Here is a 15,717-nt window from a genome sequence, read left to right on the forward strand (position 1 = left end):
GTCTGATAGAACTGACTATAAAGGAGAGTTACTGCCAAAGTTGCCATTCTTTACTCCACATCCTTTTTATAGAAACCCCATCTTAACTGCTTCTCAGAATTTGCTGTCCTTAATGTTCTTTTTTATATTAAAATTTTTTTTTAAATTGAAGAATAGTTGATTTACAATCTTAATGTTCTTTCTAAACCAACATCAAGGAATATGTAAACAAAGGCAGCAGCAATTAGTTAACAGAATGAGGTATTCAGGGGTCTTGCCTATTGAAAATTGCCCAGCAACATGGGATGGAATAAATCAGGCCAGAGGCTGGGGTAGTTTTAATAAGCTCTTTTGTCCAACGCCCAACCAATTTGACTGATGTATCTTTTCCTCATTATCTTTCTCTACTTCAGTGTTTGTTTGCTTGTCTAATTGTTTATTTTCCGTTCCTCTTCCTGGCATTTTTTTCCCTCAGATACGTCTGTTGTCCTTCCCCCACTACATTTTACTCTCTCCGTCTGTACATTGTGGAAGAGAAGATAACCAAACCTTTATATTTTAAATTAGAACATTTCTTAAGTCCTCTGTTTTTCCCTCAGGATCTAAGATTGCTTTTAATTAAGGGGCACTGTGAACTTTTGGTGTGCTTGATGAGAGCACCACTGCTCGTTTGGGTAGAAAAAGTTTTCACTTGAAACTGTCCCTGGCATTGCAGGATAGTTAACAGCCTTGACCACAGTGCCAAGTGCCAGTGACCCAAAAATGCCTTCCCACATTTCCACACACCCCACAGAGCAGTGGTGAAGCCTCTGATTTAGAACCACTGCTTACTAACCTACTGGAAGCATATCATCCCAATACTGAATTTGGCTGCTCATCATCTGCCATTCTTTACAATTTGATGGAGCGTCTTAGTTGCCAAAGTTTTTATGACTAGAGAAAATCTACTTGAGCCATTAAAGCTGTGTCATTTAGACTATATCTGTCACTTTTCAAAATTCAAGATGTTGGGAAAAGTAAGTTGTTTATTGGTGCTTTGCAGTGTTTAGTCACTCAGTCATGTCTGATTCTTTGTGACCCCATGGACTGTAGCCCACCAAGCTCCACTGTCCATGGGGATTCTCTAGGCAAGAATACTGGAGTGGGTTGCCATGCCCTTCTCCCAGAATCTTCCTTACCCAGGGATCGAACCCAGGTCTCCCTCATTGGAGGCTGATTCTTTACCATCTGAGTTACCAGGGAAGCTATATACACTTCATATATATATATATATATATATATATATATATATATATACACTCCATATATATATATCCTTCATATATATATGTATATTTCATATATATATGTATACTTCATATATATATATATATAGTATCCTAAGGAAAACATTAGCTTTTCATAAAGTTATTTGTTTATGAAATGAGTTGTAACTTTTTCAAAGTGTATTCAGTTTTACTTTAAAGGATTAAAGTTTATAGCTCAGTCAGTAAAGAACCTGCTTGCAGTGTAGGAGACCCGGGTTCGATCCCTGGGTTGCAAAGATCCCCTGGAGAAAGAAATGGCAACCCACTCCAGTATTCTTGCCTGGAAAAGCCTATGGACAGAGGAGCCTGATGGGCTACAGTCCATGGGGTCGCAATAGTTGGACATGACTTAGTGACTAAACCACCACCATAGTACAAAGTGCACACACATTTTAGAGTCTCTTGTACTAATGATTTGTAAATCTGCACATTGAGTATAATGTTTTAGTTTATATTGTTATACAAGTAATTAAGTTATAATTTTCTTTTTTATATTTCAGAGAAAGAGATTTGAAGAAAACTGGGCACAGATTCAGCAAAGCCAGGAAGAGAAACAGAAAAAGAAGTAAAAAGCAGAACAGTCATAATAAAATCATGGAGGAAAACTCATTTGAAACCTTAAATTATCTTACACCAGGAATTCAGGACCCATCTCAGAGTGAAGAGGAAGACTTAGAAGAGACCAAAAGGGAATCAGAGTGTTCCTTAACTGTTGGTCTGAGAAATGAAGTGGGAGATTTTGTGAATGTCCATAAGGATAAAAGACAGGAAGACATAAATTCTGAAAACAGTTTGCCAGATGTTATGTCTGTAGAGTTGGACAGTCCACCAAAGAATTACCTCCCTAAAGATAATGATGACTTGTTTCTAAGTTTGTCATTGATGCCAAATGAAAGTTTCGTTTCTTGTCCAACAGTGATTCAAAATCTTTCCTATGTAGCAAGCGATGATTGTTCTGTCACAGAGGTAGAGGAGCATATTGAAAATAGGAATATCATGACATTAAACACCCAGGACAAATTTGTTGAAGCCCCATGCTCATTGATGCAGAAGGGAGAGATGGTAGATGAGAGTCTCCTGAATGAAACAAGTCCGTGCTGTCAGTATACATCCAGAACATCAGATAAAGTTTTAAGACAGGAACAAGCAGTAAATACAACTAAAAACAATAATTGGGCTTTTTTCTCAAATGATTTGTCTGATGGTGATTTACAGTTGGGCTCTGATAGACAACCCTATTCTGGTAGCTGGCCTGAGGGGCCTCATAAGTTTATATGTGAACAGAGACCAAAGAAAAAGAGACGGCAAAAGCTGGCTCATCCTGACAGCAGGGGGCAGTTGATCAAATTGATCTCCACTTCGGAAGGGCCAGGAAACAGTCCAGAGACATTGATAGAAGAGAAGCTATCGATAGAAAATGAAGACTTGTCATCTCCAACTGAGAATATAGATTCAATCATAGAAACAGAGACAAATATCTTTCAAACCCAGTTCTTTAAACTGGATATCCTGAAGAGTACCTTACATTCAACAGAGAATAAAAAGAGGAGGCAGAAAAGGATTTTTAGTTTGGCACCAAACTTTAACTTACTGGAAGAGAGTCATACCAATGTAAAAGAAATGGGGAAATGTGACTTGTTAACAGAAAGCCATGGGCTAAAAATTATTTTGGAAGAAGAAAAAGATGACATTTCAGAAATAAATAATGAAGAGAATAAGCAACACATTATGACCTTTGATTATCATCCATCGTGGTTTTACTTTGACATTTACTTTGACATTGTCAAAGATTCTCTTCTAAATGTTGGTGGACAATTTTATTCTTATTACCTGCTATTTAATAGAGTAAGGCATTCTGTGTATTTTTACAGAAACCCCATTCCTTCTCTTATGCTACAGTATCCATCTAGCTTTTGGAAGATATCTTTTTCAGGCAAGAAACTGTTTTCGACTTTCAACTCTCAGAGGCGAGTAGATGATAAACTAAATGATGTAAGGTTTACTTCTTCAGAAATTTTAAGTAGCCAGCCTGATACTTTGTATTCTTTTGGTGTCACCTCTGATCTTCACTCCTTAAATGAAAGTTTTGTTGAAAAGCTAAAGACATGGGAAGAACCTAGGCCTTTACCATTCCTACAAACTCAGGATAACCAAGATTTAACAGGCCCTGACTACTTTGATTCTCTTGAGCTACCATTATCACAGGAGTTTGCCTTTCAACTAGTAAAGCTTTTTGGATCTCCTGGAGTTCCAGTGGGTAAATTGAGTTTATTTGGTACAAATTAAAAGTCCAATTTAATATATATGAGTAATTTTTGAGGTGTTTCTACCTTGTGTTAGTGATTTCTTGCAGTTTACTGATCTTGCGATGCTTTTCAGAGATGGAAGTGGAGGATGTATAGCAAATGGTGCTTGATGGAGTCAAGCCCCAACTCCCACCACCAGGATGACCAGTTGTCTGAAATGTCTTTGAGCATGTTGAATACTTAGACTCTCAATTTAAACAGATAGTAGGAAGAATGAAGAATGAGACAGGCTAACAGTGATTGGTAACAAATAGAGATGGACTGCTTGATTTTTGGAAAAATCTTTCTGCTTTCTACATTTCCCTTGTTTAGCATATGACCCTTTCTCATTCACAGTTGGGCTTATAGATATGAGAATAATAAAGTGATGGACAATGAAAATCAAGTGATGAAAAAATACCTGAAATCAGTTTAATTTTTAAAGACTGTCTCAGAAGGGTACTGAAAAGAAGGTTAGGAAGGAGTCTGACTGGTTGACTTTTTTTAATATTATAAGTAATATTATTATAACATTATAGGCAAAAATTCTAAGTAAATTTCCTCTAAATAATATGCCTACTTGAGATATTGAATATCTTAAAAAGGAAATGAAGAACATATCCCAATTTCTCCTTGTCTGTAAGTCAGTTGCACATGTTAATGATTTCATGCAATTATATGTCCCCTTCCTTGGGGACAGAAGCTGTAAGAGCCAAGAAGTAAAGCTCCAGTCCCTGCATCCAGTATCTTCCTGATAGTCTTTTTCTTGCACCTACCATTGAGCCTGGGATTCTCTCACACTTTAACTTCCAGTGGTTTTTACTTTGCTCCTGAACTTCTACTGTTTTCCACATATTTGGTTAATGGAGCTCAGACTCAAGATTGGTTAAATCTCAGAGTCTGAGGAGTCAAAATTATCAACCTGTTCTGGTGTCATTCTTCCCATTTTTGTAAACTTTGTGAATAACCACATCGTTACTGTTTGCTGCCATTTTCTATCTTCCTAGATGCACCAAAGAAACATACCAATTTTAAAAGTTAAATCGCATTTGCTTTTAAGCCAGGAATCTTATTTCAAAGTTCATATTCTGAAATTATATGCAAAATTCTTTGTGTCGTTTTGTGCCATTTTTCTGGGAGAAAGTCCTTAGTTTTTATCAGGTTCTCAGGGATGTCTGTGACCCCAAAATGTTAATAATCACTGCCTTAGATCAGCACCAGAAGGCATGAAGGCACTAGTGGGAAAAGATTCTAAACCTCCTTCCCTGAATGCAGAATACCATCATAATCAACAGTAATGATCCAGCATCCATTAATTAAGCTTTGGAAAGCTTTTTAGAGGAAATAGACCTCATTCATCAAGTAGCTTACCTTCTAAATGGGGAGACAAGACTAACACAAAACAAAATTATTGTGCATAGAAAATATAAATGATAAACATGAATATTTTATGAGTGAGGTTAGCTGTGCCAAAGAGATTGTAGAAGAGAATATGGGGTTGTGGTTTTGTCTGGGATGGTTCCAAATGGGAGTGAATTGTAAACTGTGCTTATATCATACAAATGTGACTTAAAAACAGAGGGAAAGAATTTTAAATTTGCAAATAGTGTATGTTTGAAAAATTCCTGCCTGGCTAATCCCATGGACAGAGGAGCCTGTCAGGCTGCAGTCAATGAGGTCACAGAAATAGGACCTCTTTGTGAAATGAGGTCTGAGCATGAGCACAAGATGCTTAAAAAAGGAAAAGAGAAAACTCTAAATGGAAGCTGTAAACCAATTCGTTTATAGCCGAAGGTTGAAGAAGCAAAGCTCTGGCGTATCTACAGCCTTGTCGATAAGACAGGGAACTTGAATTCTATTATTAGGAAGTCTGTAGAAACTGTGGTGTTGGAGAAGACTCTTAAGAGTCCCATGGACTGCAAGGAGATCCAACCAGTCCATTCTAAAGGAGATCAGTCCTGGGTGTTCTTTGGGAGGAATGATGCATTGGAAAACACTGATGCTGGGAGGGATTGGGGGCAGGAGGAAAGGGGGACAACAGAGGATGAGATGGCTGGTTGGTATCACCGAATCGATGGATGTGAGTTTGAGTGAACTCCAGGAGTTGGTGATGGACAGGGAGGCCTGGAGTGCTGCAATTCATGGGGTCGCAAAGAGTCAGACACGACTAAGTGACTGAACTGAACTGAGACACAGTAGGATTATATAGTAACCATATATAGACCTGAAGAAACCAAGCTACTCATGTTGCTAGGGATGTGCAAGTATAGGAAGAATATCTTACATGGTTTAGTGGACTTGCTTATGAGCATCTTAATTGTGAGGATTTTTTCCCCATACACTCTTATGTGGAAGGAGCAATTTGCAAGAAGACTAAACTTGCTGTGCTTGCAATATTCTATACAATGTCTCAGGAAATGATGCCTACCTAAATTTTATGCCCTGTGACAGTACCACTTGAAGCTGCTGATGTGTATATATTTGTATTTACACGAGAATATGAACTAAGATATACATCACTTTGCATACATACATAAGCATTTTTATTGAGTCTGGGTAGCGTTTGCTAATAGGAATCTGAGACAAACTAATTCCTGCTTTAGCTGTCACTGGAATAGCTTCAAAACCAGGCTTTTATCATTATGGAGGTCTAGATATCATGTTTGCATATCTTCATATTCAGGGTAAAAATATATGTGACAGAGATGAAATTTGTTCTCTTCCCCCCCACCCCCAGAATCTTTGTTGCCAGAAGACTGTATGGTTCCCCTCGACTGGAAGACGCTGAAGATGATCTACCTACAGTGGAAGACGTCAGTAGAGGTATATTTTTATGCTTTCAAAGATCTTCTCTAACTGGTTTCTCTTTTTTTATTATTAATTTTTAATGCAATTTTTAAAAGTTACTTTCCATTTATAGTTATTAGAAAATACTGGCTATACTCCTTGTGTTGTATACTACATTCTTTTTAAAATAATTTTACTTATGTATTTATTTTTGGCTGCTCTGGGTCTTTGTTGCTGCACGTGGACTTTTCAGTTGCGCAGAGCAGGGCCTACTTTCAGGTTTCATTGTGTGGGTTCTCATTGCCATGGCTTCTCTTGTTTCAGAGCCTATAGGCTCTAGAGCACAGGCTCAGTAGTTGTGGCACACAGGCTTAGCTGCTGTGCAGCATGTGGAATCTTCCTGGTCCAGGGGCCCAAGCCCATGTCCCCTGCATTGGCAGATGGATTTCCAAGCACTGGACCACCAGGGGAGTCTGTATGATAAATTCTTGAGCTTATCTTACACCCAGTAGTTTGTACCTCCCACTTTTCCACCCTTATATTGCCCCTGCCTCCACTAGTTTTTTCTCTGTATCTGAATCTGCTTCTTTTTTATTAATTAGTTTGTTGTATTTTTAGGTTTCACATATGATGTTTATAGTATTTGCCTTTTCCTTTCTGATTTATTTCACTTAGCATAATGCCCTCTAACTGGTTTCTTTAAAAAAAAAAGAAATCCTGTTCATCAAATGTAACATGAAGAGCTACATCCCTTGTATTAAATTAGAGAAAGGATGTATGTGAATGGTTGGATAACCTATGCATGTTTCTTTCAATTAGTCCCAGAAAGTTGCATTTAACTCCCTAACGTTGTTGTAGTGTAGGCTGGTATAAGGGTCAACTGTGGGTGACTGAGGTGCCTGTTTTAGGAGAGTCATTTATTTTTTTTTTTTACATCTTTTTCTTCTGTCCACCCCTCAATCTTGTTATAATAGAGTAACAGCTACAAATGAGATTCATATTTACTTAACTTGGAAGCACCTCATTATTGGTACTCTGGTGGTCCATGATGGTTCTGACAGGCTATTAATTTCCCAGGCAGCTGGAGGAGGACTGGCTGAGAAGGTTAGAAAGGTAACAGAGACTCTGGAAAAGCCAGTCCTCTGTATCATGTAATGAGGAGAGGCTGGAATTCTGTTTATGTTAGTTGGTAGTTACTTAAATGTGCCCAAGGGCCATGCTGCTGCTGCTGCTGCTGCTAAGTCGCTTCAGTCGTATCCGACCCTGTGCGACCCCATAGATGGCAGCTCACCAGGCTCCCTCATCCCTGGGATTCTCCAGGCAAGAACACTGGAGTGGGTTGCCATGTCCTCCAAGGCATGAAAGTGAAAAGTGAAAGTGAAGTCGCTCAGTCGTGTCCGACTCTTAGCGACCCCATGGACTGCAGCCTATGCTAGAGGTACATTTTGAAATAAATAATAAAATCAAGGTTTAGGGAACTATTATAGAATTATATGTTCAGGATAGTAGGTATTTCTTATCTTTTCATGTAAACACAGCTGTGGGAAAAGTAGATTCATTTGTGTGCTCAGGTAGTAAAACCAAATACACTTAAAAAAATTTCTTATTTCTCCTCATTTGCATGGAGACCTTGTTGCTACCTAAATACATATACACACATACACAAACACATGGATACTTTAAATGTTTAAACTGACATTTGTGTTTATTAGGTGTCTTTCTCATTTGGGGAGTGTTCCTAGTGAGTTAAATGATGGTGTAAAACTTAACCCCAGTGCCCTATATTAATCATTATTATTATATGTATTTTAATTATAATTTCTAGAAAAGACAGAAGAAGATTGGTTAAAAAAAATGAGAATTCCTTGAACTGTAAGTACAACTTATTCTGGAGACCTGTATATGATCAGAAGGAAATGGATGTTGACATTATTTGGTTGTAGTAGCTCATATGTACAATTGAAGAGTAAATATAAAAAATGTAGTCTGTTACCATAGCAACCCTGTGTGCTGTTGCACATGTGATGCTTTTATTTCCTTTAAACGTAGATCTCTTTGTGAAATACAACAAAGCTTAGATTGTTGCTACCATATTTATTTTCCAACTTTATTTGTTAGAATATATTTTAGAGTATTCTGTCAATACATAGTTTATGATGAATTCTCTTCCCCACCCCCACTCCCCACAGATTGATATATGATGAGGACTGGGAATTAGGGATATAGGTTATATTTAAATATTAAAAGATTCTCTAGGAAAAGAGGTAAAATATGTAGACAAGTGCATGTTATATTTTAAACTTGACACAAACTGACATTAAAATAAACACATTGCACTTTTTTTTTCAAATGCCTAAATTATGAGATAAACACAGCTGCTACTATTTCAGTATATATCTGCATTTGATAAGAATTGAAAGTACTCTGCATTAACCATATGTTTTCTCTTTTCATTATAACTCTTATTTCTAAGAGTGTTCTGTGTTTCCATTTCTCAGCTAACTAGAAACGCACATATACCCAGTAAAAATATTTCTGTTTGTTTTAAACAAGGTTCTGCTGAAAGAAGGGGAAAGACTAAAGATTTGGGAGAAGAGATTAGAGATTTAAAGGACCCACTAGAAAATGTGGGATAGATAGAGGAGGGGAAGAGATTCCAGAGAAAGGACATGAACAAATTCATTCATTTGTTCAGCAAATGTTTATTGAGTTGTCTAAGTTTAGACATTTTTCTACACACTGAGGATGTAGCAGTGAAAACTGGCCTCATGGAGTTTATGTGAGGATCGAAGCCCTCAGTGTGACACCAGGATAAACTGCACACGATAAGCATGGGCATATTTGGCAGTGGCTAATTCGGCAGGTCTTTTATATCTGCTGATTTTGTGTCAAGGATACTTTATGAACCATACTTTTGACGTTTTGTGTTCATCTTTTACATTCATGCTAAACTGACTGCCCTCTGTGAACCTCATAGAGCAGGCATCCCTAATTATTCGTCTTCTCTTGTTGGGGAATTTTATGAGTGCTGTAGTTATGTACAGGATTTTTATGACTGTAATGAGAATGGGCCTTTTGGTTTTGTCTTTGGCATAATGATCAGTGGCCCTCAGGTGGTAAACAGAAATTTAAAAAGAAGGAAATAGCAAGAGAATGTGGTTGGCTCTTGGAGCCTCAAATCCTCTTCCTGCTGGTGGCCAGAGTGTTTATACTGCCTAACTCCTTTAAGGAGGTAGGGCAGCCTGCTGGAAAGAGGATGGGTTCCCATCTTGAAGCTCCTGCTGACTGGCTATGTGACCTTAAACAAATTGCCTTCTCAAAGCTGCAATTTTTTTCACCTGAAAAAAAAAATAAATGGTTTATGATACTAATCTGTCATGGGGATATTAAATGAGGATTAAATGAAATAACTTGTGCAAAGTTTTTGAAAAATAATAGGCTCTTAGTAAGGGTTAATTCCCTTCCCCTGAGTATCTTTGTTGGTTGCAGCTTTGATTTCAGATGCTCCTGGCAGAGCAATGTATTGACTTAATAAACTTGTTAACATATTTGCATGAAATTAAGTGTATTTATTTTTAACTTAACAGTGTAAAAAACTGGATCATCAGGGAATGGGACATAGACCAGGTTTTGATTTAGAAACAGAAAGTTGGGCAAAATCCAGAGGACAGGCTCTTGAATGAAGCAAGACCAGGCAGGGTGTGGGGGCTGTGGGGACAGTGTGAAATTCTGGATGCTGGTTGCAGGGGCACATAAATAGTCATGAGCTTGGGAAACTGACAACAAACTCCATTCCTGTCACCATTCTGTCTGGACTTGTCTGGGCTTGTGTTTGTTTGCAGTTGAATTCTCCATCTTCCAGGTACTGTTGAAGATCCTGTTCATCAAGAAAGAGAGCTCAGTGCCAACCTGAAGGATAATGTAGAGCGATATATTCATTGGAGTGAAATTAGTTTGAATAATCTGTTCAACTATTCTGATCAGTTTCCTGAATACTAATAAAAAACTCAGCAAAAGAGGTAATAGCTTGAATAATTTATTATCTAATTTTGAAGATATTTGCCCTATTTTATTTCATGAAGAAAATAAGACCCAGGAAACTTGAGTAGACTATTTTTATAATTGCATCAGAATAGAAGGATAGGCCCCTTTATCCAAGCGTGGGTCAATGATTCCATTTCTAGAATTTCAAATCCAGAAAGCTCTGAAAACCAAAAGTGTTTGTTTTGTTTCTTAAATGTCTGGCATTAAAACTAAGTTGGCAGCAAAATTTGACCTAAACAGTCAGATTAGTTTTACTCCTTATTTACCCCAGTTAGTGTGACTTTTCAGACATTTCACTGGAGAAATATTAATATGTTTAATTACCAGGGGTGCCCTAGATCCCCCCTTAGAACTTTCTGAATTCTGAAACAATTCTGACCTCAAGGATTTTGGTTAGGGATTGTGGGACTTGCACTATACTACAGTAACTATTATTTCTATTATTGCTATTATTTTAGTTTAATTGTACTTAACAGATTTCAAATATGAAAATTCATATTTGAAAAACAAGGTGTGATTTCTCATTATTCAACATGTAGGCATTTATGTAATCCCTGTTTTCGGAAAGGGAGCATTGCCTGCCTTATCTTACCTTCTACTCTTCTCATCCTGTTTTATCTTCTCCAGGGAATAAACCTCCAGGCTTCTCTAGAGGGCCGGCAGCTGCCTGACTGTGGATGTTTGTTTCTTAAACAGACTTTTAACTGACTTTCCTATTTAGAGCCCCACCTCCAGCCCTGAAATTTCCAGTTCCTGAAATTTTAGGGGTTATGCAGAGTAAATAGTATTTCTTCTTGGCTTTCTATAATTCAAGTTTTGTTTCTTAATTGTTTTTCCAAATTAGTTAACACTAGGCCTTTTGCTTTCCAGTTTTTAATTATTTTGTTGCTGTGATCTTTTTTCCTACAGTTTATATTAATACTTAAAATTAATAATCATATCCCCCATTCTCCTAACACTCCCCCACCCCTACCCCCCACACACAAAAAAAGCGTCTACATTCTCCTGGGGTTCAATGAGAGAGTGGAAGCTAACTATTTGTGTTCCATCTGCTTGGTTTGGAATTGAGTGTTTTCTTTAAAATAGCTCAACATTTTCTCTAGTTCATTTTGTACAGTTTCAATTTATCTTTCTGCTAGACCATAAGTCTGATTCAGATAGAGACCAAGGTATCCAGTGTTTGGTTGAACTCCCTGAGATCTTGCTCTCTGTGCAGGCTCCTAGTGGTGTTGTGAAACTGGACTCACCTTTGGCCTAGAATGGGATGGTTTCAGACAAGAGATGATCAGTATTAGGGTTGAAACACAGATGGCTGCAGAGGAGACTCTGGCATCTGGGAAATCTTTGCTGTCTTAGGGCTCTTCAGTAGCAACATTTATGGATTTCTAATGAATACACCACCATGGCTGTGCATAAGGATAATAGTATAAATATTTAACAGTGAGTATGGCATAGCTAATGACCAATTCTGAGATTCTGTGACGTTTTGAAGCGTATCAGCTAACTATCCACCCAGGCTTGTACTTAGGGCCCAGGATGCCCCTAGCTTTCTCCAGCCACTGCCTTTATTACCTTGCCCTAATTTCCAGAGTGGAGCTTTAGAAAAATAGGCTGGGACTACTTTCCCCACCTCCCAGGCTTCCTCTTCAAAGCTTACACTCCTCAAGTGTCTCTATGCATAGTGGCAAATACTTGGTGCTTGGAAACAGATTATGGTTATCGCCTTGGGAGAGGCGTATGACCTCAAAAAGAGAGAGGGATGGGATGTAGGATGCAAGTGGTAATGTGAGGTTAGAATGAGCAAAGTCAGTCTTATCCAGAGGACATTTCTGTGTTGGTAGACTTATCCCAGGCCACCAAGTCCTGAGCATTTCCCCTGTTGATTCAGCCTAGCAGACACTCTGCATGACTGCCCTCCCATTGTCGCCCTTCCCTAACCTCTTCCAGCTTCCTGTATCCTTCATCCAGGTTCTAGGGGAAGGACGAGGGAAGAGCCAGGAAGGAGGAGTTTTAGAGAGGCGCTACCTCTGAATGGCCAAATAGTGCAGTCCAGACTGGTGGAAGGTGAAAGCTGGAGGTGCTAGAGCAACGAGGGGTCCCCCAGAGAAACAGCTAAGCAGGCACAGATGGATGCTTTCCTATTCTTTCAATTCATGTCATATATATATATATGTAACAAGGTAAAAATGTATATAAGACATATTTTTGAGTAAAAAATCAGATCAAAACTTTTGGTAGGGAAATCAGATAAAAGCTTTTGGTAGAGGAAGAAAGGACATAGAATGAGAATTGAGAAGCTGCTACCTCTGTATTTTAAATGATTCTACTCTGTTACAGGGTCTTTGGTTACGCCGCTTTGGAAGCTTCATCTTGGTTTCAGACTTTCTGCCATAAGGCATCTCCAGGGGAGAAACCTGGGGCTGATTTAAGCATTCCAAATTGTGGAGTATTTGGAACTGTAGGTTCAAGGGTTAAATTTCTGGTTTCCGTGAGCTCTTCCTGTATACCCCCTTGTTTTTCCACATCTTGTTAAGCAGTAATAATTAGAGAAAAATTTGAATGTTTCTTTGCTTGCCAAAAACTACTTCTAAGATTATTTTCTTTACCTCATCATAGCAGTGGTTTGTAGGACAGCAAAGTGAGATTGTGCTGGTCATCACATTCTATAGAAATAGAATAGAACTTGGGAGCTGAAAAACCTGGCTGGATGAACTGAGGGCATGAAGGAGTGTTAATCACAGGGGTCCTCTGACCCGGGGTAGCTCTCCTCTCTGGAGGCTGCCACCTCATTAGGGCCAGTGAGGATCTGACCATAGATGTTATCTGAGAGTACTGTGGCCCTCAGAACTGCTGATGTGGTCACTGACTGTGTTTACATTACTCCTCAGTTGAAGTTGTCCCTATCTTTGTTCAGTCTTAATCTTTAGTAAAGCCCATGCTCAGATTCATTTACTGAGAAGGCAGTTCAGGTCCATATACAATTATTGAGCACCTCTGAATGTCAGATGCTGCGTTAGCTCTTGGGGTGCCAAGGGTGACACTGTCTTTGCCTTTGAACTTACTCTAGTGGGAAGAAACAGATACACAAACAGCTTTAAACAAATTGTGGTTCTGAGGAATAAATTGGGGGAAACAGAACCTATTGACTAGTTAAATCTGAGAGCTAAGAGAAAGGAGAAGTGTCTAGGGTCACTTTCAGATACTGCCAGCCATTTTCTCCTTCTTCAGCTCTCCCTCCCTGAGGCTTAACATGCTCTCGTAGAATTCTGTCTGTCCCTTGTACTTTCTTTCAACAGATCCACTTTGCGGGGGGGCGGAGGTGGGGCACAGTCCTTAAGTGTGATCCCTGAGCCCCGACTTCAGCTGTCTGCTCTATTCTCCATCTTCTCACAGCACAGGAATTTCCAAAGCTCTTGCTTCCAGCTCAAGACCTCTTTTCTAACAGCACACTCATATTTCCCAGCACCAACTTCATTGCTCCAGCTGCCACCCACACTGAAGTCTCAGTGTGCCCAAACTTCTAGTCCCCAAAGCTGTGTGCCCTGCTGCCCTGTCCATGCTGCCTGGCACACCCTCTACAGAAGGAAATGGAGATGGACAGGAGTCTCATGCAACACTGTCCCACAGAAATGTGTCAGCCACATACATAATTCAGACTTTTCTACTAGCCACATTAAAAAGCAAAAAGAAACATGAAATTAATTTTAATAATATATTAACCTAATGTGCTCACCATACTATCATTTCAACACATGAATATAAAAGTTATTGAGATATTTTACTTCATTTTTTTCATATGGAACCTTCAAAATTCAGCAGGTATTTTAATCTCACTTGAAAGTGAAAAGTGAAAGTGAAAGTCATTCAGTTGTGTCCAATTTGCGACTCCATGGACTATACAGTCCATGGACTTCTCCAGGCCAGAATACTGGAGTGGGTAGCTGTTCCTTTCGCCAGGGGCTCTTCCCAACCCAGGGATGGAACCCAGATCTCCTGCATTGCAGGTGGATTCTTTACCAGCTGAGCTACCTGGGATGCCCCAGTCTCACTTGGACCAGTCATATTTCACATGTGGCTTGTGACTCCTGTATTAGAGAACAGAAATCTAGAATGGAAAAGGTAGTATTTGAGGCTGGGCAAAAAGTTCTTGTAAGAAGTATACTAGGATACATAGAAGTATGATAGGATACATGCATGATAAGCATCACTATTTTTATGATTCATTTATAGTCTCTCTTCCTTCTGGTTTCCCCCTAATATTTAGAGAAGCTTTTGAAATTTCAGTGTTTCTCAGCAGTGCCAAAAATCCTTGCTCTGGTGCTGGGAAGGGAAATGTCAAGAGAGAGTAGCTCACCTCCCTGTCCTCCCCTGCCCCTCCCTAGTAGAACCCCACGAGGAAGGTGAAATTCTGAGCATAGAGCCCCTCCCTACTTGGAGAGTGCCTTCCAGAGCTCATTGTGCAATTCCTGGGTTTTGGTTTAGAAAGTAAATTGCTTTTCTTCACAGTTCCTTTTCAAAATTTTCATACCTTAGCTGCCAAAAACAAAATGTATTTGCTTTACAATGGTTATTACAGCCCAAGCCACCATATATCTTGGATTTTTCCAGGATGATGTTAATTTTCAATATTGTCTCTTTCAGTCCACGCTTCTTGGATTTTAGTTCAGAAAGTAGGATCTTTCTATCACACTCTTGAGTGTGAAATATTGGAAAGTACTGTGGTGATCAACCAACTGGCGCTCACCAGGTCCCAGAACTTAGAACTGAATTCTGGATGCTTCTCTCTAGTGTCAGTAGACTGCTCCTTTCCCTGGGGAGCTGAAATAGTTTCTGGGGAGACCACATCTTTTCAGGCAACAAAGTGTGTACCTGGGCAGTAACCCTTCTTTCTCAGAAGGCCTAGTTTATACTACTGTTCATAAATCTATCTGAGTTTTAAGGGGTGCCTTGTTTTGAAGAAGAGATTTCTAAAGTTATGTAGAAGCGACAAAGCTTTCTAAAAATATTTTTGGCAGGCTGATAAAGAATTCAAAAAAAGGGGAGTGGGGTGGGACTTATACAGGTCCTGGGAGAGTGGCATTAGCCATTGGGACACCAGCCAGATATTGGTGCTCACAAACTGGGGAAAACTATGGTTTTTACTGTTACTGTTCAAAATGCTGTTCACGTTCTCTTCGTCAACTAAAATTATTTCACTTTCAAGGCCTAGTGGGTGGTGGGATGGGGTAGGGCTTTTGCAGAAGGCCTGCCTTCCACGCGGGCAGCCCGGGGAAGTGACCAGTGTCCCGTTCGGTGGGCCCAGGGCGACAGGCGCA

The 15,717-nt window shown here is 39.2% G+C and overlaps 1 protein-coding gene across 1 annotated transcript in view; it reads left to right on the forward strand.

Moving 5' to 3' along the window:
* N4BP2L2 (NEDD4 binding protein 2 like 2) overlaps positions 1 to 10,339 on the forward strand; it is a 67,865-nt gene extending 57,526 nt beyond the window's left edge. The window contains exons 7-10 of the mRNA XM_068984581.1: positions 1,787 to 3,543; positions 6,309 to 6,394; positions 8,184 to 8,230; positions 10,221 to 10,339. Of these exons, the coding sequence (XP_068840682.1) occupies positions 1,787 to 3,543; positions 6,309 to 6,394; positions 8,184 to 8,207 (1,867 nt within the window). The 3' untranslated portion in view covers positions 8,208 to 8,230; positions 10,221 to 10,339. The remainder of the gene's footprint in view (positions 1 to 1,786; positions 3,544 to 6,308; positions 6,395 to 8,183; positions 8,231 to 10,220) is intronic.
* Positions 10,340 to 15,717: the final 5,378 nt, after the last annotated feature.

The sequence above is a fragment of the Capricornis sumatraensis genome, chromosome 12, assembly GCF_032405125.1.
Source record: "Capricornis sumatraensis isolate serow.1 chromosome 12, serow.2, whole genome shotgun sequence".
In the NCBI taxonomy this organism is placed as follows: domain Eukaryota; kingdom Metazoa; phylum Chordata; class Mammalia; order Artiodactyla; family Bovidae; genus Capricornis; species Capricornis sumatraensis.